Source organism: Tachypleus tridentatus, chromosome 6 (genome assembly GCF_004210375.1).
Source record: "Tachypleus tridentatus isolate NWPU-2018 chromosome 6, ASM421037v1, whole genome shotgun sequence".
NCBI lineage: Eukaryota > Metazoa > Arthropoda > Merostomata > Xiphosura > Limulidae > Tachypleus > Tachypleus tridentatus.
The window spans coordinates 140,905,457-140,929,913 of record NC_134830.1 but is presented as its reverse complement, the minus strand read 5'-3'; the positions used below and the strand labels follow the sequence as shown (position 1 = coordinate 140,929,913).

At 34.9% G+C, this 24,457-nt stretch overlaps 1 protein-coding gene across 17 annotated transcripts in view; it reads left to right on the top strand.

Annotated features, from left to right (window-relative positions):
* Positions 1-765: 765 nt before the first annotated feature.
* LOC143253858 (small G protein signaling modulator 1-like) overlaps positions 766-24,457 on the top strand; it is a 62,342-nt gene continuing 38,650 nt past the window's right edge. For 5 of the 17 annotated variants that reach the window (XR_013029870.1, XM_076508313.1, XM_076508311.1 and 2 more), the window contains exons 1-3: positions 766-1,007; positions 1,143-1,186; positions 17,105-17,180. Coding sequence is in view for 15 of the 17 variants with exons in the window: in XM_076508313.1 (XP_076364428.1) it covers positions 980-1,007; positions 1,143-1,186; positions 17,105-17,180 (148 nt within the window). In the remaining 2 variants the exon portion in view is untranslated. Of the gene's footprint in view, positions 1,008-1,142; positions 1,187-16,258; positions 16,382-16,436; positions 16,678-17,104; positions 17,181-24,457 lie in introns of those variants that run through there. The other 12 variants (XM_076508317.1, XM_076508308.1, XM_076508307.1 and 9 more) reach the window with 8 other exon arrangements.

Below are 24,457 nucleotides of genomic sequence, written 5' to 3'. Positions count from 1 at the left end.
AATTTATATATATTTTTTTGTTTTTATTTACAAATTTCGTGCAAAGCTACTCGAGAAATATCTGTGCTAGCCGTCCCAAATTTAGCAGTGTAAGACTAGAAGGAAGGCAGCTAGTCACCACCACCCACCGCCAACTCATGGGTTAATCTTTTACCAACGAATAGTGGGATTGACCGTCACATTATAACGCCCCCACAGCCGAAAGGGCGAGCATGTTTGGTACGACATATTTATAATAGTCTACATACTACGTTTTCATAAAAAATTACTAACTGATTTTTACTTCAACAAATTGCATTCGAGGTTCTTTATAGCTAAATAAAATTAGTGTCTGAGACATGCAACTCAGTTTAAAACTATCTTAAAATAAGCGGTGTGTCAAACTTTTATTTTCCTAAAATAATTACAATAAGTTCTATGGCGCATCAACAGATGCCTCTGTAGTCTGATTTAGTAATGGTGGGCGTATGTCGGTCTGCTCAATAAAAGCTGAAACATTTAAAATAAGAGCTGTTATTTCGTAAACAAAAATCTCTCACAACAAGCATATTTTGCCAAAACTATATTATTTTTTAAACAACACTTTTATCCGGGCATTCCAAAATTTCTTGTTGACTACGTTTTTGTAATTGTACAGTATTAATGGCTCAAATGAACAACCACCGTACTTTTCCAAAAATCATTGCACCGGAAGTGTGGGTTTCTCCTTTTCCGGTAAAAAAATGATCTAAATTTATTAATATTTATTCCTAAATAATTTGTATTGTAATGTTAGTAGAAAGTTTAATATACTTAAATACTCTGCTTATTTGTAAATTAAGTTTTCTGCTGAAGTTATGACAACAGTTGAAGGAATTTGTGGAACTAGTTGAGAACTGCGTATTTGTACAACTGATGCTCACGGCTGGAACCCAGACGAAGTGTATTTGACAGTACGAACACATGCGGGTGAAAGTTTATACCGGTGTGGGGTTGGTTAATGAAAATGGCTGATCATGTTGCGGCAGGTAATACCGCTAATAATAATAATATGTTCGAATATTTCTTGAGTAATTAATTATGTTTCGAGTGTTTGTTTTATATTTGTTCAGTTAGATACAAAAATATGTAGTCTTGTTTAATCTTATTTTTTTCTTTCTCAGAGAAGGAATATCGAGAGAAATTGCTGCGTATGGTGAAAAAGGAGGTGAGAGATTTTGTGACGTTCTTTACCAAGATAAGACTAAATTATTTATGTTTTGCTTACCTGACAGTAAATCAACAGTCTTTTTTTAGTTTCACTTGAAAAATATTTTGTTCTTTTGTGGAAATAACAAAAATCTAATTTTGGTTAGTTAGCTCTAAGGTATTGTGATTATAGTTATTTTTCTGATGAAATCAGTTTTTGGTGAACATTGAAATAAATTTATATTTATGGTATTTACTTATTTTGAATTTAATTTTCTCAGGATAAAAAAGTACAATAATATTATAAATTTCTTTAGGTGTTAAGATATATAATTTTCCATGTTATTAGAAAGAGAGAATGGTATTTTTTCAAATCCTGTCATTGAATTGTAACTGTTAGTATTAATTGTAACATAGAAATTTAGAAAAACTAGTATAATGATAAACAGAAGGATAACTTGATAATGTGTGATGTTCAACAGTTATAGTTAACTGGTCCATATTCCTGCTGGAGAAATACAATATTTTGGCATATTAATGTAATTGTACAACACAATAAGATTTCTTGGGTATTGTAACATAACAATCCTCCAAAAATCTGACATAGTAACATAATTCTACAACATGGTAATATTTCTTGGATATTGTAACATAAGTCCTCCAAAACTGACATAGTAACATAATTGTACAACACTATTAAGGTTATTTCTTTCCAAATTATGATAACCCATATATATTATCTCACACTGATTATAATTGAACTCATCTGCCATTTATATGTCCAACTCACTAAATGATCTAAATAATTTTGTAAATCACCAGTATTCTCTTCACAGCCAGCAACATCCAATATCTCAATATTATCTGCAAATTTAAGTAAGTTATTGACCATTCATTCATTTATGACCTTCCTTTAAATTAGAAAGCCGAGGTCCTAAGACTGAGTCCAGTGGTACCCCACTTGTGATAGTAATCCAGATAGACTGAACACTGTTTATAACAACTTTTTTTCATCTTGCCAATTTTGTATCCAATGAACCAGTCTGTCCTAATCACTTAAGATAATTTTTCAACAGTTAATTTGTGTGGTGCTTTGTAAAAATACTTTGTTCTGTCCAGATACACCAAATCTACACCCTTACCCTCATGTACATAAGTAGTCCCATTTTCAAAGACTGTCAAAAGATTTATAAGGCAAAATTTTCCCTTACTGAAACCATGTTGACTGTCCAATAAAATTCTAAACTTTGTTAAATGACTTTATAAAGTAATATTTTAACAGATCTTGCAAAGTCTTTCCCACAATTTATGTAAGACTAATGGATCTATAATTACTGAGACAATTTTTATCACCTTCCTGGAAAATAAGAGTTATATAAGCTAACATCCAATCCTCTGGTACCTATTGAAGGATTGACAAAAATAGTAGCAAGTGACTCACATATTGAATCCTTAACCTCCTTCACAACCTTTGGTAAATATTGTCTGGCCAAATAACATGGAAGGTTAGAATTAATGTGATTGTATTGTTCAATATTGTCTCCATGTTGAAGATGAGGAATGTAACACAACTTTTCCTGGTATGAAGGTTTTAATGCTTGACACTTAGATTAACAGAGATTATTCATAATAATTTATAATTCTATTAAAAGTTTAATAACATAATTTTAAAACTTATGAACTTGGAGCTTAATGATGGGATGTTTGTAAATAGAGTATACACACAAACTATAAAAGGTTTATATCAGAAGTTTGATTTTCTATAATTTATGTTGTCATCTGAAGATAGTTGAAACTGTCCTGTTACACACTGTATTGTATGAATGTAATCATATGCATAAGAAAGCTGAAACTCTCCTGTTAGACACTGTATTGTACGAGATGAATGTAACCTTGTCTATATGAAAGTTGAAACTGTCCTGTTGGGAACTGTATTTTATGAGATGAATGTAACCATGTCTATAAGGAAGCTGAAACTGTCCTGTTAGACACTGTATTGTATGAGATGAATGTAACCATGTCTATAAGAAAGCTGAAACTGTCCTGTTAGACACTGTATTGTATGAGATGAATGTAACCTTGTCTGTAAGAAAGTTGAAACTGTCCTGTTGGGCACTGTATTTTATGAGATGAATGTAACCATGTCTGTAAGAAAGTTGAAACTGTCCTGTTGGGCACTGTATTTTGAGATGAATGTAACCATGTTTGTAAGAATGTTGAAGCTGTCCTGTTGGGCACTGTATTTTGAGATGAATGTAACCATGTGTGTAAGAATGTTGAAACTGTTCTGTTGGGAACTGTATTTTATGAGATGAATGTAACCATGTGTGTAAGAATGTTGAAACTGTCCTGTTGGGCACTGTATTGTATGAATGTAATCATATGCATAAGAAAGCTGAAACTGTCCTGTTAGTACATATGCTGTGAAACTTCCTGTTAGACACTGTAGTACGAGATGAATGTAACCTTGTCTATATGAAAGTTGAAACTGTCCTGTTGGGAACTGTATTTTATGAGATGAATGTAACCATGTCTATAAGAAAGCTGAAACTGTCCTGTTAGACACTGTATTGTATGAGATGAATGTAACCTTGTCTGTAAGAAAGTTGAAACTGTCCTGTTAGACACTGTATTGTATGAGATGAATGTAACCTTGTCTGTAAGAAAGTTGAAACTGTCCTGTTGGGCACTGTATTTTATGAGATGAATGTAACCATGTTTGTAAGAAAGTTGAAACTGTCCTGTTGGGCACTGTATTTTGAGATGAATGTAACCATGTGTGTGAGAATGTTGAAACTGTCCTGTTGGACACTGTATTTTATGAGATGACTGTAACCATGTGTGTAAGAATGTTGAAACTGTTCTGTTGGGAACTGTATTTTATGAGATGAATGTAACCATGTGTGTAAGAATGTTGAAACTGTCCTGTTGGGCACTGTATTTTATGAGATGAATGTAACCATGTGTGTAAGAATGTTGAAACTGTCCTGTTGGGCACTGTATTTTATGAGATGAATGTAACCATGTGTGTAAGAATGTTGAAACTGTCCTGTTGGACACTATTTTATGAGATGAATGTAACCATGTTTGTAAGAATGTTGAAACTGTTCTATTGGGCACTGTATTTTATGAGATGAATGTAACCTTGTTGTTTACAGTTTGAGGTTTAAGTACTCTTTCTCACTTGTTGAAGGAAAATGACTACATTTACAAATTAGGAACTAGATTTGTTCTGAAAACAGTCATGAGGGGTATAAAGCTACCCTAATTTTCTAATTTATTATAAAAGTTAATACAGGTGTTCTTTATTTAGTATAATGTTAAAATATTTTCGTACGTTAAACCTTCCTTTGGTACTATTGATGTAAACAAATGAATTTTAAGATCTGTTTTTACTAAACTTCAGTCAGTGGAATAAATCAAGAGGCAGCATAATCCACTTTCTAGTTTTCTGGCCTCAAAATCAGAAGTTAACATCTACTTCTATCCAGTTTTTCTGGATACTAGGCCACGTTGGTATTCGCAGGAACGAGCTTGCAGACACTGCAGCTAAATCTATCTGCTCTGGCACTATCACCACTGTGCCTATTCCATACATGGACTTTGGTCCTGTATTCAAGGCTTGGCTCCGTGCCAGCTGGCAGTCAACTTGGAGTGAGCAACGCGACAACAAGCTTTTCCAAATAAAACCCTATATTAGACTTTGGCCATCTAACTTCCGTAAGGTTTGGAAGGAGGAAGTTGTTCTAACTAGACTACGCATTGGTCACAGTTTTTTAACTCATCATTTTCTTTTATCTAGAACTGTTGCACCAGTGTGTAGTCTGTGTAACACTCAAATCACTGTAAGCCACATTTTACTTTCTTGCCATCGTTACTACTCTCAATGACAGCACTATTTTAAACATGTTCTGTCTCAAGGTTTGTCCATAACGTTAGACAGTGTTATTGGTGATGGTGACACTGTCCAGCTTGGTAATGTTTTTAGTTTTTTAATGGCCATTAATCTTTTTAATGTCATTTAAGTGTTTGATATTCATTCATTACACCTTTTTAATTGTGGTTTCCTTTTAAGAGTCTCAATCTCTCTAGTTCGATTTGAAATTGGAAAATGGCCAGAACATTAAATAACTCGACACCAGGACTGGAAAGGCCAACTTCAGGTGACTAACGCTGCTGTTTGAACTATTTGTTTGAACTACCCGTTAGTCATTCTGGCGAGTTGTTATTACAATTTTACTGCATGTCTTTTAACACTTTTATTACTTCTTGATACTGGCCATAATGACGCATCACCCGGAACCAGGACTGGAAAAGCCAACTTCGGGTGACTGACAGTGGTTCTTGTACTTATCTGTTTGTCTTCCTGGCGAGTTATGATCATTACCATTATGCTATAGGAAGCCCGTTACAACATTGTAGACTGGATGTCAACACTGGTTTTATGCCATTTTATGTGTAATTGCTGTTTTGTTTTTACCTTCATTTCCTTTTATGAATTTTACTACATTTACTTTACTTTTACTTTTTTTACTGGACGTTTGGTGCAATAGCCTAGCTGCTTTGTGCCATAAAACTAAATCAACCAACCAACCCTTACTAACTTCTAAAGTTGAGAGTTTTAGGCTTACTTTTAGCAGGTTTTGTCCTTTACCCTAGTTATTTCAGGCTACCCTGTTATTTGATGAGTAACTGGGGGTTAATTTGTAATGGATATGAAACACCAGTCGACTGGGTGGCTACAGAATTGTTAGACTAACCTTTCATGCTGTATTTTTTTTTATATAAAGGATTATATCTTTTATAAGTTAAATCATGAAAAGTAGTGGTGGAGTAGGATATTATAGAATAGTAGAAATACCATAAAAATTTCACAACCATATAAATGTCTTCTCTACTAAAACTATATAGTTGCTAGTATGGGTGATTACTTAGTTCAGGAGAAATATCCAAAATAATAAAACACTTGTATTGCAGAATGACATTTATCAGAGAGATTTCTTATGAATGACTCTATGTTTCCTGTCACAAAACATACTAACATTGTAATGGTTTATTTCTATTAGTAATACCATCTGAAAGTGATGTATTCTCTTTGCTTTTGAATAAACTTAACAGTACAGTTTACAAGGAATGCTGTGCTGTCAGATTTGTTGATTAATCTCTTTTAAACTAACTTTAAAACTCAAAACCATAATAGAATATTTTAAAAACATGACTGAACAGTTTATCAAATTTTATTATTAACAAATTAAAATATTCCCAAAAAAGTTCAGTCATACTGTAACTAAGGATAGTTTTTACCATGTTTATTTTTCAGTGAACTTAAGTTATATATTCCAATTAATATAAAATAATCTTACTTTAGACTGATTTATGTGTTAATTGAAAGTAAACTTGTGACAAACTGAGAATGTTATAATATAATAGTTGAGAATAACTCTGCTTTAAGCTATGGCTGTTCTATTTATGAATTTATTTAATAGGTAATGTTATGTTTATTTGAAACAATAAAATAATCAATATGCCCAGTTTTCAGATATTTTTTTAAATAAACAGAACATCTATTGAAATATGAGAATTGATGCTGATTTACACATACAACATTTTAAAAAATTGAAAGTGGTCAGTAATTTGTGTATGTAACATAATATATGAAACAAACTCTTCAAAACATTTAATGTGTTACAAAACTTAAATTTATCATTTCTCTTTTTAATCATTAATACCTCTATAGAGGATACGCACTCTCTTTTTTCTTTGTTTCTTATACTGTATTGTTGTATAAAAATATATTAGGTATTTAGAACATATCTAGTAAGTGAATGAAATGAAAGTTTCCTTCAGATGATTCTGTCGACATGTTTTGGGGTACTCTGCCATTCAGAAAGAAATTGGTGCTTTTTAAAAGTAGAAACAGTATTCTTATCAGAAGTTTTATCTACAAGTTGTTTTATGTGTTCATGGAAGTCACATAGTTGATGAAAATTGTATATTGCTAAGCTCTGTTAAAAATAGTCACATGATTGCTGTAAATCCTATATAGCTAAGCTGTGTTCAAGGAAGTTTCATGGTTGATGTAAATCCTGTATTGCTAAGCTTTGTTAAAAATAGTCACATGATTGCTGTAAATCCTATATTGCTAAGCTCTGTTCAAGGACGTTTCATGGTTGATGTAAATTCTTTATAGCTAAACTGTTCAAGGAGGTCACATGGTTGATGTAAATCCTATGTTGCTAAACTCTGTTCAAGGAAGTCACATGGTTGATGTAAATCATATATATCTAAGCTTTGTTAAAAGAAGTTGCATGATTGCTGTAAATCCTGTATAGCTAAGCTCTGTTCAAGGATGTCTCATGATGTAAATCCTATATAGCTAAGCTTTGTTTAAGGAATTCATTTGCTGTAAATCCTCTATTGTTAAGCAGTGTTAAAGGAAGTAAACGTGGTTGATGCATGTTTTTTGGAGTTAAACCTTGTTAGCGGTTAGTTTCCACACGACTCTCGTGACATCACATAATGTGTTTGTGTGGTATATGTACGTAACTTGACTTACAACAGTGCGATATTTGGTTTCAGAAGGAACGTACGAGTGAATAGACGCTGCTACTTAAACCAGTTGGTTGTGTAGGGAGTGCAGCACTCAAAAGGAAAGACATCTTTACAGGCGACTCCCGTTTCGAGTTGATTTTGTTGTTTGTTTTTTGTCAGATATTTTGTCAGATGTCTTCTATTAAGAAACATGAAATCAGGAAATTATGTGGTAGTAATTTACTTGTTGTGAATTGTTTTACCACAGTTACAGGAAGCGATTTCCACCTGTTCTTTATTTTGTGTGTTCCCTCTTTCAGACGGTGATGTTCGAAGTGATAAACATTTTTAAGGTCTAGGCTGTATGTAAGACAGTTTTACATAGTGCTTAAAATAGTTAATAATTTACTTTTCTGGTATATTCTTCAAAAACTACTCGAATCTGAATATAGTGATAATGAAGGAAAAACATGTTATACAATTATTTTAGACTGCTTAGCATAGGAAGGTTAAATTGTATCAGAGACATTGAAAAACAAATTTTATTCATGGAAGTTTGTACGTGGTATATGCTGTTTCTGAAACTTCATACGACATGGGGCTCATCAGGTGTTAACATTCCTCTATATGCTGTTTCTGAAACTTCATACGACATGGGGCTCATCAGGTGTTAACATTCCTCTATATGCTGTTTCTGAAACTTCATACGACATGGGGCTCATCAGGTGTTAACATTCCTCTATATGCTGTTTCTGAAACTTCATACGACATGGGCTCATCAGGTGTTAACATTCCTCTATATGCTGTTTCTGAAACTTCATACGACATGGGGCTCATCAGGTGTTAACATTCCTCTATATGCTGTTTCTGAAACTTCATACGACATGGGGCTCATCAGGTGTTTACATTCCTCTTGTGGATCTCAACAGTATTTTGGTCACGTAAAATTAAATCTGGATCCGTAAAAAGTGCAGAACGTGGTTTTATGACTTCATAACCATTTTTGTTTGTTAACGGCAAATTTGGATATTATAATGCTGAATATCTGGGTTCGATACTCGCAGTGGGCAGAACACACACATGACATGAGCCTTACTACGACCTATGAACTGGACTCGAGATTTTCATAGGCCTACGTATGTACTGTTGGTACTGACGACGCCCTTACAACTTTATTCGCCATTATCGCAAACAGCTATTTTTTTATCATCTCTTTCTTGACAGCGTAAGATTGATTTGAATAAATTGTATTACATTACAGGATATTGCGGGAATCGATTAACACAACCCAGAATAGATGGCGCTGATAGTAAAATAATTTAACGACTGGCTTGTATGTTGATTTAGAATGATGAAACATTTTCTGTGGCGCGTACTGTGTATTTTTTATCTTTTGTTTTCACAATGTTTCTGGTAAAATGTTTTTTTACAATAATCATGAAATTTATCCAGCGACATCATGTATCAGAAATAAAAGTTTCTGCGGTTTAAAAATTAAACTTTAACTACACGATGCGTGAACATATTTTTAATTTCCATAAGGTAAGTAGCGTTTTTAATCAACGAGCAGCTGTTACATCATCAAAAGGGTTTACTTTATTTGATCGTATCTTGGGGTCACCTAACAACAACAAAAAAGTCAATCGTAAGTTTGAAGACCTCTGACTATTAACTGTAGTGTTAGTATAAATTTTCTACAGGAGCCCCGGTGGCTAAAGCACTCGACTCATAATCCGAGAGTCGCGGGTTCGAATCCCCGTCACACCAAACATGTTTGCCCTTTCAGCCGTAGGGGCGTTATAAGTGACAGTCAACCCCACTATTTGTTGGTAAAAGAGTAGCCCAAACGTTGACAGTGGGTGGTGATTACTATCTGTCTTCCCTCTTATTTTACACTAAATTAGGGACGGCTAGCGCAGATAACCCTTATGTAGCTTTGCGCGAATTTCAAAAACAATAAAATCTTCCATACACATTGTTTTGGGCAATTTTAGTACGATTTTTTGTTATGGGTATAAACCGTGTGGTTACGTCATTTGTTGAGAATTAAAATATCTATCAACAACCACTTTAAATCGAACTTGTTGCGTGTGCTTACGGATTAATTATTACCTCAGTCTTATTTTTATAACATGTTATGGGCCTATTGTCGTTTTAAAATTATCTACGGAAACCATATTGTAATTTTTGAAAGAATGCAGTATAAGAAATTATTAAAGCCCGCCGTTTACGTAAATACAGGGAAATATTCGTGTGTATTTGTGTTACACTAATAAATTATTTTATATTGTCTACGTGGTGCTCTATAATACGCTGTAATAAAATCCGTTGGTTCGTTAATCACTGTGGTGCAGTTTTAAAAACTGTTATCGTCTATAAACACTCGTATTATTGTAGAATTAAATGGTCAGTTTGGTTTTGTGTGTGGCTGACCTGAAATTATTGTTAGACATTCTGATTGTTGTTTAATAGAACTTTTAGTAAGTAGTTTACTCAAAAGTCATAACTAATGACTCTTTTACTGGGCTTTAATTCTCAAAATTCTATCACCATTACCTGTTTCTTTCTTGTATATATTCTTATTTCTAACCTAGCCTGAATTTAGAAAGAAATCGAGAAAAATGATCAGGGTTGGTTGTTGAATCAGTTTTTCCTTATTGTCGTATTTTATTTGTTGTATTGAAACGCAAACAATGAGTGGAACCATTGTGTTTAATTTTTCACTGTGTTTGTATGTGTATATTTATTTATTTGAAGTATACTTTAGGTCCACAGGGATTCAGATAATGTATTCAGGTTAAGCTGGTATAATACCCTGGAAGTTACTAGCGCCCCCGTTATAAAAGATAGTGGTTGTTGACACTAGCTTGACATGGTTTTATTGAAACAAACATCTCGAACTTTCAGTTTCCTCTTTTAAACATATTAGGTGCTCTCGTCGTTATTTGTCATGTTCGATCAGACAACATCAAACTGCACTTCGACTTTCAATCCCTGGATATGACCTTTACGTAATATAATTTTATTTGAAACGGACGCCTGTGTGTAGAACAAAATAAATTTGTAATTGGTTATACTTGTCGATTTAACAGATCATTGAACAGAGAATTAAAGTAAAGTCGAAGGTTAAACAGACTAATATTGTGAACAGATGGTTACTCCACGTGTAGATAAATTAGAACAAGCTGATATGTTTTTCTTATTCAAAAATGACATTTTGGTTTTATTACTCTGAAGAAAATGTACATAAATCGTTTTGTTCAGTCTCTTGGTCTTTAGTTCTTTTATTTCTGCATCATACTGTCATTAATTTGTTTTACAGGATTTGCAGTCTATACCTTCGGAGTTTTTACTGATTGCCTTCTCTGGTATTGTCACAGAATTATAAATGTTTGTAATAGTTTTGAGTTCATACTTCAGTCTATAAACGAATCTCGCCGTGAAAATCGACAATAGTATTAAATATGGGAAACTGGTTAGTTCACGCTTTTGAAAAGAACATGAACGTGCTTATGTGACTGACTGCACGTTAATTAGGTTTGTTCGTTTTTAAATTTCGCGCAAAGCTGCTCGAGGGCTATCTGCGCTAGCCGTCTATTATTTAGCAGTGTAGGACTAGCGGGAAGGCAGCTAGTCATCACCACCCACCGCTAATTCTTGGGCTACTCTTTTACCAACGAATAGTGGGATTGACCGTAACATTATAACGCCCCCACGGCTGGGAGGGCGAGCATGTTTGGTGCGACCGGGATTCGAACCCGCGACCCTCGGATTACGAGTCAAACGCCTTAATACACTTGGCCATGCCGGGCCCCGTTAGTTAGGTGCGTACGTGACTAACCCTTCGTATGCTGTCAAGTCAATCTGCGCGTGTCACGACGTTTAAGTGAGTAACATTAAAAATTTAATTAAAGCACTTAATTATTATGGTACGAACAAACTTGAAACAGAAATAAGCAAGTCAAAATTTAAGTTCCTAATTGTACAAGAAAATATTTAAAAACAATCTCGAATTCCCCTGGGATGAAAAGTTGGATACTTGTTCTTAAACCTTCTCTTTTTCTGAACTTTTTGTTCACTCCATAGACAAATACGAAATGTAATGTGTTCTCTATAATTTCTTAATCGATATTCTGAAGTTATATTTTTATATTATCCAATCTTGTTTGGCTAAAGAGCAATCGTTGACAAATCATAAACCACTTTTAATGCCTATCTCTGACAGGGTCTAATTTACACTTTATTATTAGATTTTTCTGAGGCTGACTTTTGTAAATTTCTAATTAATAGAAAGCCTAGATTTCAACTGATTCGTTTCTATAGTTGCCATACCACATGGGCGTGTATAGATAATTGACAGTTTGGTTTGATGTGAAAAAAAAAATTCCCAGGATCACTCACTGGGAAGAATAGTTGAATTTCTAACTGCTTTTCCTGTACGTTCTGTTCTTACAGTTTACCTCCTCTGGGATCTAAAAATCCACCTGCGTGTTTGCCGTGCGTGGTAATCCCTGAAGGGGAGGAGAGAATCCTGGTGATTGAGGAGTCCAACTCCAACACACCACTTTGGCCTTGAATTCCTGTAAATGGGCGGTCTTGGGGTGGCCCCCACAGGATCAATCGGCTAGTCCTTTTGGGCCAGGGTCAGCTGAGTACCAGCATAGGACGTCCACAACGGGTGTTGTAGTCCTTAAGGCACTGTAGTGCGTCCGCTTGTAGTGCTCCACGGTGGGTGGGGTCAGTGAGCACCGAAAAATTTTCTATTTATTATGGATAGTCCTAAAACAAAAAAAAACACAACTTGAAACCATCGAGAAAAACCCAACTACTGGAAAACGACCACACATTGATAAATCTGTACAGCCTAAATCACCACTTGAATCTGTCCTACGATTCTTAATTTTGCATTCCTTAAGTGACAAACCTCTAGGGCAAATGTCCCCAATTTTTATACAAAAGGGCTTGCTGGCTCCCCTAAATCGATAAAAAAAACCTACGTTCGGGTGACATCTTAGTGGAATCATAGACCCACATACAATAAAGAAAGAAAACGCGGTCGTCAACAGAAGGACTCTCTACCGTCTTTTCTCTGAAATAATTACACATGGCCACACTAATCCAATGGAACTGTCGAGGTTTCCAATCAAATGTGACTGACATCAAAGATCTGATTGACTTTTATCATCTCATATGTCTTTCTTTGCAGGAAAGATTTCTACAGCCTACAAATACAGTTACTATCTGCCACTATTCATTATACTGGAACGACAGGCTATGTGTAGGACGGGGACATGGGGGAGTTGCATTGCTAGTTGATCAGCATGTGCCTACCCGGTCTCTGTCATTGACCACACCCTTGGAGGCAATACCCATCCGTGTCTCCTTGGGTTGTACTATCACTATTTGCTCTCTATATCTTACACCTGAAACGCAGTATAATCAATCAGACCTCGATACCCTCATTGAGCAACTGCCTACCCCCTTTTTAATCTTGGGAGATTTCAATGGGCATAATCCCCTCTGGGGTGGCTCCCGTATTGATATGAGAGGGCGCACCATAGAGCATACACTCCTGAACCACAACCTGGCTCTATTCAACACTGACTCTAACACATTTTCATGCACCTAGTCAGTCATTTACAGCTCTTTATCTTTCTGCCTGTTCCCTTCACTACTCACTCACTTTTTCTGGGAGATTGGCATTAATCCACAAGGTAGTGATCATTTTCCCATCATCTTACGAGAGATCGGCCGTGATCAGTACCACCCGACCCATGTACCTCGGTGGAAGTTGATCCCTGCCTACAGGCCTTCTTTCACTTGGAACTTTTAAAACTTGGCCTGAACACACCACCTTTACGATCTCAGTGTATGGATATATTTCTCTGGTACATACCTTTCCCAGGGGCTATCAGTTTTTGATGTACTAATTGTCTACAAAACACAAGACACTGTCAAATGTAATATTTGTAAGGTTTGAGTCTTTTTAATTCATACCTGCCATGGCCAGGTGGTGAAGGCACTTGACTCGTAATCCGAGGATCGCGGGTTCGAATCTCCGTCACACCAAACATGCTCGCCCTTTCAGTCGTGGGGCGTTATAATATTATGGTCAATCCACTGTTTGTTGCTAAAGAAGTAGCCCAAGAGTTGGCAGTGGGTGATGATAACTAGATGCCTTCCCTCTAATCTTATACTGCAAAATTAGGGACGGCTAGCGGAGATAGCTCTTGTGTAGCTTTGTGCGAAATTCAAAACAAAACCTTTTTAATTCACCATACAGTAACCTGAATTAATTTAGGCATGTGATTAATGTTGTGATATTGTGCCTAACTCAGCTATTCTCTCTATTATAGAGCATTTAAAGGATTATAAATGTGTTAAAGAACTCTTCTTTTTCACCAAAGGTAAAATTGAAAAGGGAATCTGTGACACATTTGGTCCATTGTATAATATAGAATATTAGTTCCAGTTTCATAACAATATCCACATATCTAAATTAATTTAGTTTACTATATGCTGAATTAACGAAGTCTCGAATCCCATAATGTTTGTTATATACGCATGATCAGCGTAAGAAGCATAACTGTATTTCTTTGGTTTGCTGACTCATCTGTGCTGATGACCCTTGAATAGGAGAAACTACAGTTCACACAAGATAGCAGAACAGTCAAGGAATGTATTAGATCTCTACTCACTTGCCTAATCATTTAGAGCAAACGACCCCTAGTTTCTATTTGGATGGTCATATGAAAGTTAACATCCCATACAGTCAGATCAAATCACCTTTAGTTTCTAGTTGGATGGTCATTTGGAGTTCAACATCTCAAAGAGTCAGATCAAATTACCCCGAGTTTTCTGTTTGGTTGGTCATATGGAGTTCAACATCCCAAAGAGTCAGATCAAATTACCCCGAGTTTTCTAGTTGGTTGGTCATACGAAGTTCAACATCCCAAAGAGTCAGATCAAATTACCCCGAGTTTTCTAGTTGGTTGGTCATATGAAGTTCAACATCCCAAAAGAGTCAGATCAAATTGCCCCCAGTTTTCTAGTTAGATCAGTGGTTCCCAACCAGGGGTGCGAGATAACATTTGTTTTGGCCACCTTCACCTTTATTCTTTAATAAATAATTACTGTGAGGGGTGCGAGAACATATTAACATTTTTTAGGGGTGCGGGGCATAAAAAAGTTGGGAACCACTGAGTTAGGTGATCATATGGAGCTCAACATTTCGAACAGTCAGATCAAATTAACCCTAGTTTTTAGTTAGTCATATGAAGCTCAACATCCCAAACAGTCAGATCAAATTACTCCTAGTTTCTAGTTGGATGATCGTATGGAGATCAACATCCCAAACGCCCCTTCAGTCTCCTCAGAATGATACATAATGTTATAATATATTGAGATACTTAAAGTTCAGTGAAAAAGATAATGCTGCAAACATCACTTGGTCATCAGTAAATTTACATTTGTAATAAAAAGATATAGGATAATGAGAATTTTGTTTCTTTTGGTTAAACTGACCCGTTTGTTTTCTTGCTTCACTTGAACAATGACTTAGATTCTTGTTTTGTTTTCACTCGTTGTGTGTGTGTGTGTGTGTGTGTGTGTGTCTTCCTGATGAAACGAGGTAAATCTGTGGTAACCATTCCCTACCTTGAACTGTCCACCAGATGTTGGTAAAATCTGTGGAAATCATTTTCTACCTTCAGCTGTCCACCAGATATTGGTAACATCTTAAAAAAATCATTTCCTTCCTTTAGTTCTTCTTCCAATGTTGGTAACATTTGAAGAAATCATTCCCTATCGTTAGTCGTCAACCAGATGTTAGTAAAATCGTTCCTTTTCTCGAGCTCATGACTTCAGCGACTAGTATGTGGGAGTTTTGGCAGAAGGCAAAGGACGAAGTGGAAATTTCTGTGTTAAGCCTTGTTACATCTTAATTTAAGTTGAATAACGTAACGTTTGGGAAAGAACTGTACAGTGAAAGTATTTTACTATAGAAGGTAAACCACAGCAGATTTGTAGCTATTTATATTTATCTTGGGGAGAAAACTAATTATAGTTACGCCATGTTTACTTCTGTAAGTAAGCCTTATTGATTACAAACTTAGAGTACTCAGTATCTGTGTGTATCATTGTGTGATGTCCTTTAATTAGGAGGACTAACTACTAAGCCACTTTCTGTCAGGATAAAATACTGGCAGTTCCAAACGTTAAAATACTGAATTGTTTATATAAACCATATTTTTTGATGCTCTACATGAAACGGAAGTACGTAGGAGCACGTGCCATATCTATGTTTTTACAGAAACTTGATTAAAGTTTTTAGGCTGTCGTTTTGAAATTTTTCAGTGTTTGTGACAAACAACTCTGGAAATACTTATTAGCTACTTTAGAGCGTAAACAAATACGAGTGAAAATATGGCGTAGAAAACGTACTTTGCACTAATGACGTCAATTTTAAATGTTTCTTTTAGATGACATCAAGTAATGCAACTGTACACTGTTAACACAGTGCAAGTACTGTTTTGTTCTAAACGCCTGTCTTAGACCATGTTTTGTGTTTGAGTGTTGATATATTCTATAGTAGTAGTGAATGTTTATTGTATACCGCATGTAGTAGTGAATATCTACTGTATTTCGTATATTTAGGATCAGAATGTTGGAAGTCGTCTTCAAGGTTCTTTGTTCTTTTGTCAGATAGTAAAATAAAGTTTCCCTGTAGAGTATATTGTCTCGAGTCAGGAAAGTCTCTCCATTTTCAAATATTAGATTGGTAAAAGCTTTTTACATTTAGCGATAAGAGCTATTACAACACAGAAGAAGAAAAGCTAATCTCCTGAGTTAAGAACCATGATTTCTGTTGGTTTCTGTTAAGATGTTTTGTGTTTTGTTTGGAACCCGCTGGATTATCTCTCTCGAAGTCGAAAGTGAATTGTTTTGAAAGCTTTCTGTATGTTTCAACGTCGTCCTCTGGTGAGACGGCTCTTATTAATCTATTTGTACGTCTTGGAATTTCACATACTTCAATATATTAAATGCGCATTGGACAGGAAAGTTCCATCATAACCCAAGTAACTGTTTACATTTATAAGTTTCCACATTTCGCCATAACTATTTTCTGTTTATTTTGCATCACAAACAAAACGTTGTTTGTTTCGTTTTGTAACTTATGGGTAATGTACTTTACTGCAGAAAGTAGGCCCGAGGTTCGTTACACGATATTTATATCTGGTGGCGTTATGACGAAATAGCCATTTCGGTTGAGAATGATCGTGTCAGTAGTGGGTGGCCCTTAATGGTTAACAGCTTTAATTTAAGGTCTGGACATTTAGTACGTATGGTTTAATTTTATGGTTTTCTGGAATAAGTTTTGTCGTAACTATTGACTTGTATTTTTCAGGTGAAGCAGATAATGGAAGAAGCAGTTACGAGAAAGTTTGTACATGAAGAAAGTAGCAGTATCACTTCGTTATGTGGTAAGAAATGTTCCAATTTAAATATCACAAAGAACTGGGTATAGTATGGCTGTGGAGTTTTACTGTTTCATTTCTCAGTTGGATTAATTGTTATTGTGATGTTTTGTACAACTTTGTTCTGTTGGTAGGTTGTTTACATATCATTCTACTACCGTTATCCTGTCTACTTCTGTAACGCTTTATCATTATCATGTACAGTTTTGTAACACCTTACCGTTATCGTGTCTTGTTCTGTAACGCCTTACCGTTATTGTGCCTATTTCCGTAATGCTGTATAGTTATCATTTGTAGACAGAGAGAAAGGTGTAGTTACAGTATAAATATAATAAAACTTTTCTCGGTAACCACGTTGTATGAGGATGTGAATTAAAGTCAGAAAACAAAAGAAGACACATAATCCTACAAATGTATTTACATTTTAAAAGGTGTTCCATAAGTATGAATTATAAATTAGTAGATAGGCTGAGCGTTTCGAAGCTTGTGTTTTTGATGTTGTTTGACGTAAGTCACACCTTCCCATACCCTCATTTAAGTGTGTCTGGAACTAATGTTTGACAATTCATATGACAAGAATATTAACATGGCGACTTCAACTTGTCGAAGGAGACATAAGTATAAACGAAAAGATAAACATTCGTCGAACTATTTCAACTAGACATTAATAATCACCTTGCCCTGGCGGACAACATCCGAACCATGGTCGTTGAGTCATTATAATTTACTGTGTATTTTTTTTTGTCTGTAGTTCATAACCAAATGTTGGTTTGATGAACTAACTACTGAAAACAATTCCAGTCTGTCTGTTTGTCAAGATAGTTGCTACAACTTATCTCTTTACCCTAGATTTCCACTTCACCGTCTGAATGGTTGCAGAGTGTATATATATTACACACAAAGGGCTTTGACTTGTTACAAGTGTTACACAGAACGTGAACTAATGTGGATTATTACCACGTTTACATTCACACTTGTTATTTCGTTAGGTCTTTGTGAAAGTTGGTGTAAACGGTGAACACATGTTGACATTGATTTAAGGATAACGTTGATATGTAAACTGTTCAGTTTACATATTGAGTAAGTATATTTTATTACAAGTTATGGCTTTTAAAGTTTATTTTCAGAACAGGTACGACATTTCGATCACTTGTACGATCATTATATGGTACACAAGTTTTTACAGTAACGAACGGTTTAGTATTAAATCAACATTCAACAATCCAACAGTGTATTTAAACTGTAAATGTTTATGATTACTTGTTCATGTAAATATCGACCCGTGTGAATTGAAAGATTAAATATGACTAAACAGAAAAACAAAAGTGAATTAATATTAAAAAGGAACATTTGTCAGATTATGAATATAGGGGTCATAACGATCAAAAATATCACTGGATATCTGTTAACTGTGGAATTGTTTGATTTTATTAATAAAGCTTTCTCTGGTTTTTCTTCTGTTAATACTAGGTTCTTGTTTTAGTTCTATTCAGAAAAAAAAACTGTTTTTACTCGTGTTTATGGACTTGAAGGGTTTTTTGGTACTCAAGTTACCACTTGTGTAAAAGGTTGGGAAACTTTGTTTTGTAATGTTTGATGTGACGTGTTTAATTTTCATTCCAGTGGTGGAAACAGATTTAGCTGTTAAGATTATACTTCCATGTTGGTCTTTTCCCGGTTTCTGATACAGATACAAGTTAATATTTTTTATATATGCGATAGTGTAACTGAGTTTGAGTGTCCCTTGTGTTTATGTAGTAGAGAACTGGTTGACCCTAGTATTAGGTGTCTAACTTCTCTATCGATGTTTCCCGTGTAGTATAGAACTGGTTAACCCTGGTGTTAGGTGTCCAACTTCTCCATCGATGTTTCCTGTGGTATATGTTAAATTTAGGAGACTTTTTTAGAGTACCTAACTCCTGGTGGATTACATGACTAAGAAACACCTGTTTATATAATTTCTATGTTTTTCTATGAATTTTAATAGTGAAACCTTGAGAGGTTTTGTGATGTTAGCGTTTAAAAAATTAATCATGTGGTTGTTTCTATTTTCCACTGTGAAACGTTTGTCTTTATGTAGATTGTTTGTATGTTGGAGATATTTTTGTTTATTCATCTAAAAAGTATGACCACAAAAAATGTCATTTACATATTTAAGCCAAAAACCAGGTTTCTGCGTAGAAGTGACCAGGTCATGGTGTTCTATGTGATGTTAAAAAAGTTATCAAAGCATCTGATAATAACTTTCCCTTGGCAAGTCCGTGTAATCGAAGTAATAGTTTTTGTATTGAAAGCAAATAAATGTTGCTAGTTGTAATATTACGTATTCTGTTTTATGTTGATTCCATTTTTAGGATGTTGCGAAATTATTTTTGTATTGTTTCATGATAGGGGGTTTGAGGAGACAGGTTTATCTCATCAGATTGACATGATGACGTTATTATATAAATATTGTAGAAGGCGTGGTATAGTTTTTAATTGTGTGCTTATTTTGGAGACAAAGTTTTTAAATCCAATATAAAATATTTTGCAAGGTTATAGTTTAGACAGTTATAAGAAGACAAAGGTTATTGAGTTTTCATGGACTATAGATTTTTGGTCCTCAAGGTTGGTTCGTATACAAAAAAATGATAAAGTTTAAAAGTAATACTTTTTCTTTTAATAGTAACTTGCATAATATGTTTACCATTAAGGAATCATATTAAAAACAGAGCTTACTTACTGTAACTTGTACTGAACTGTAAACACACTGGTTTATAATTTTGAGGATGACGAAGGTGGCACATATTAAATATGGTGGGTTTTTATTCATTAATTTTTCTTCATTTTTTTATATTCTAGTTTTTCCTGTCATAACAACAGTATAAAGGTACAGCTTATTTACCTTTAAACTTGACAACCTTACCTTAAACTATTTGTTTTATTTTTAAGATTTCCATTTTTCAAACCTCCTCCTTAGCTCTAATTATCCTATCCGTTTATTACCATTTTTCTCACTAACCTGCTAGCTTAACCTGTTTTTATAAAGGCATTGTCATGAATTGTATTGTTAATGTTGCAATTTGTTTGTTAGCCTAACAATTTCTAAAGTGACATCATGTTTGTTCGGCTTTCTCGTACATTATAATACTGCTAATTATGAAGTGTGTAGAATTATAAGACAGGAAGTTGAATCAGCTATTATGTTATTTCTGATTATTTGAATCTGTTTGTTATCGCGAATGTAGAATTTCTTCGTACATATAATTTGGTTTGTTTTGCGTAAATGTTAGCCGTAAAGTAGGCCGAAAACAAGCGATCAAGTCTGTGAAAACGCGAATTTAAGAGAACCCTCCGATAATACTTAAAATTTCTTCAAACTTAACATGTTTTAGTGACGAAACTGATACCTAAGGTATAAATACATATTTCTCCCTTACCCTAAAAGTATCCCACTGTCCCCAACTCTTATTTTAATATTTCTGCTAACATCTGAAGTGGGTATTTGTACGTATTAAACATCTTTTCTGATGTACAACATGTGCTTCTACATGCACGATGAAAAAGGAAAACAATTCGACCATCTGGAAATGAAAACTTAATTCTGCGGGAACAAGCGAATGAACTGGTAAAAACGTGATAGCAACAGAACATCGGTCGATCCAGTATTGACGGGGAAGTCATCCTCAAACCCGACCCACTTCGCTCACAGGCTTGAATGAAGTCTTTACATATTTTAATAAATATTATAGTATGCAACATCCTGGAAAGGTGGAGAAGACCAGATGTTAAATGTAATTATGAAATAAATCGGAGAAGGCATGGCAAGAGACGCGTTTCTGAATAAGAGAATATATTGTCAAATAGTAAAATTTCCATGGGGGCAACATCCCCATGTGGGGAGAAGAGTTGAATCAGTTGAGTTGGGGTTCTTAAGGTGCATCTTGAAAGTAACTACAATAGAAAGTTGGAATTTCTCAAACGTGTTATGAAGAGAAAGAAATTGAAAATCTGATCATAATTGGAAAAACTAAAGGTGGGAGAAACCGTAGAAAACAGGATAACACGTGTCAAGGTTCAATCTAAATGGATAAATGTACGGACATTGGAATTTCTTTGGCCGAAAGGTGAAGATATCTGTGGAAGAAGATGGTAACCAACGACCTGTTGGGTATAGTATGTAGAGAGAAAGCCCACATGAACCATCAAGAATATGGTAACAAACATTCTGTTTGGTATGGTACGTAGAGTCCACGTGAATTATCAAGAACATGGTAACCAACATTCTGTTGGGTATGGTACTAGAGTCCACATGAAGCATCAAGGACATGGTAACCAACGTTCTGTTGGGTATAGTACTAGAGTCCACATGAAGCATCAAGGACATGGTAACCAACGTTCTGTTGGGTATAGTACTAGAGTCCACATGAACCATCAAGAACGTGGTAACCAACGTTCTGTTGGGCATGGTACTAGAGTCCACATGAATCATCAAGGACATGGTAACCAACATTCTGTTGAGTATGGCATGGAGAGAGGGAGAGAGAGTCCATATGAAGCATCAAGAACATGTTAACCAACGTTCTGTTTGGTATGGTACGTAGAGAGTCCACATGAACCATCAAGGGAAGTTTTCATAAACAATACTGACGTCATTGTTTAGGCAGAAATTCATTGGTTGTGGAGACAGAAGTGCCAGGATCTCATTAGTTTATCAATACAACACATCTTGTTCAGTGTAGTGATGCAACAATGTGCAATGCAGTAACAGTTTTTCATGTGCGATTTTTTAAGCAATGAAAATATTAAATCGAAAATATAATAGCAATTTTTACATTAAGCAAGTCTATATTTTAATAATTACGTTTCGACACAATATTGTGTCGTTATTGGGTAAAAATTGCATTAAAGATATTCAGAGTTAAAAGAACCTCGAAATTTAATTCGGAAAACTTAATGAACGTTTCGTAATGTACACGTGGTACGTTCAGCAAGCAAGATTTCTGAAGCTCCAACATTTTGTAAACAGAAATTAAAAATACAATGTGAAAATATGAAATTACATGTTGTTCTGTTCGAAATTATTCGTGTTATTAGCGAATAACTTAAGAGTTTGTTGATACCTTACGGTGATACATTTGCTAAGTAAATTGGCATTAAAGTTATCTGGTATAATTAATCTACGCAGTTACTGGGTTTTTTGGCGAGGTATTAGCGATACTCACTGGGTCGGAATGTGCTTCTAGTATTTCCCGAACTGTAGCTTGGCATTACAAGTTTCCTAAAATGAATATTTGTTTTTTTGTTTTTTGTTGTTGTTAGTCAAAATTTCGATTTTGAAGATGGTACGGTTTCCATGGAGACCTTGTTAACTGTCACGTTTTTTGTGATTCGTGTTTTTTTATTTTACATGTGATGGATGTATAAATATTGCAAATCCATGTTTTTATTTAAGTGCATCACGTTCGTTACTAAAGATATTTTAAATATTTCAAGTATTAATGGTTAAGAGAAAACACTATAAAGTAAATAGTGAAGTCCCAATGGTGGGCTTAACTCGGGTAGCCCATCGTATATTTTTGCGTTTTACAACGAATAAGATTGGTTTACGTGTTTTCAACGAATGTATTCAGTCGAACACCAACCAACACGTGTGGTCTCGCGCACTGGGTCGACCAATTCTTCAAACAACATACCGAATTTTCTCTGAACAAAAATATGTTTCGAAGAAAAATGTTTATAAAACAGTTGTTTGAACTTAAGTGAGAGTAGAGATTTGTATAAACTATATATTACGTTTGTCTGAAGTTGGTACAAAATTAGTCTAAGACTAACTTATGAATTGTAAATTACAGAGAAGGCAGCTAATCAGTACCGCCCACCGTTATCTCTTGGGCTGCTCTTTCACCAATGAATAGTGGGATTGACCGTATACTTATAATGCTTTCCAAAGATCAAAGGACGAGTATGTTGGGTGACGGGATTCAAACTCGCTGTCCATACGTTTTGAACCGAGTGCCTAAAACTAAATCTGTTTTAAACAAGCATGTTTAGGATATTAAACTACGAAGTCCATGGTTTCTTAAAACGATAGATAATGTATTGGAGGAATATGTTAGAAACAGAGATTGGTTAATCGCCAAATGGCTGCGAAACACTTAGTCTCATTACAGAAAGGTTATGGATCAAAAACATTGTTGAATTTAAGGTGTGGTTTGATTGGATACACGGTAAAGGAGGGTTTCACTGAACGTCAAAACCAATGCAACAAGTAGGCATATATTAGATTTCTCACGCTTAACTTAACCACCAAATAAGGAGTACCACTCCAGAACTGTGTTTAATAAGTCACATCTCGCTATCGTAGTATTAAGGTATTGATTTGTGGAATGTTTCTTTGGTGAGGTTGGTGTGACTGTTGGTAAACATTGGCGAGATGAACTGTTTGTTCACCTGATTGTATGGTGTGACTGTTGGTGAAGAGTGGTGAGACTGGGTGTGACTGTTGGTAAAGATGGAAGCATGTGGAATCCGTACTGCTAGGCCTCGAATGTAAGAAGTATAAATATTCTTGAACGTCTCCAGAATGTGAGTTTGAAGCTTTAATACGTAAACAGATCAAACTGGTATAGAAGAAAGACTGGTTTACAATAAATACATCACAGTTATGTACGTGAACGACTATTAACTTGTTTATGGTGTAAGCCATTACCATGTGTAACGTTTCAGTTTCCTAGCAGTGCGCAGAAGTAACCCCTCACACACACCCACACACGTGCATACATACATCCGTTGTTTTCTGGAAGTCAGTTTTTGTTTTAAACTGTAAACAATTACCTGTAAGATTTGAGGTTACGAGCCGTGATGTCCGTAACTAACGAACTGTTCAGACACCAGCTACAAGTATGTATCAACAGTAAAGACAGCTGTTGTAAGTGTGTGGTGTATCAACAGTAAAGACAGCTGTTGTAAGTGTGTGTTCTACCTTAATTCTTTCACTGCTGTGGGTATAGCAATTTAGTACGGACCAGAAAACAGAAAACAATTATTGATAAAAGATAGTGCATATTGTTACAGCTTTTTGCTACATATACCAAAGAATTAATAGGTGACAGAGTTTTTACATATTTCTTTTCATGATACATCTCTCTCTTGAGTCTTACAACGCCCACGTCTGACATTCACCTGATAGTGTTTCACAAAATAGATTAGTAAATTGCATTTATCGTGAATTAATGTGACTTTATAGTGTATTTTATTTGTTATATGAATTAATGTGACTGTTCAATATATTTTGTTACATG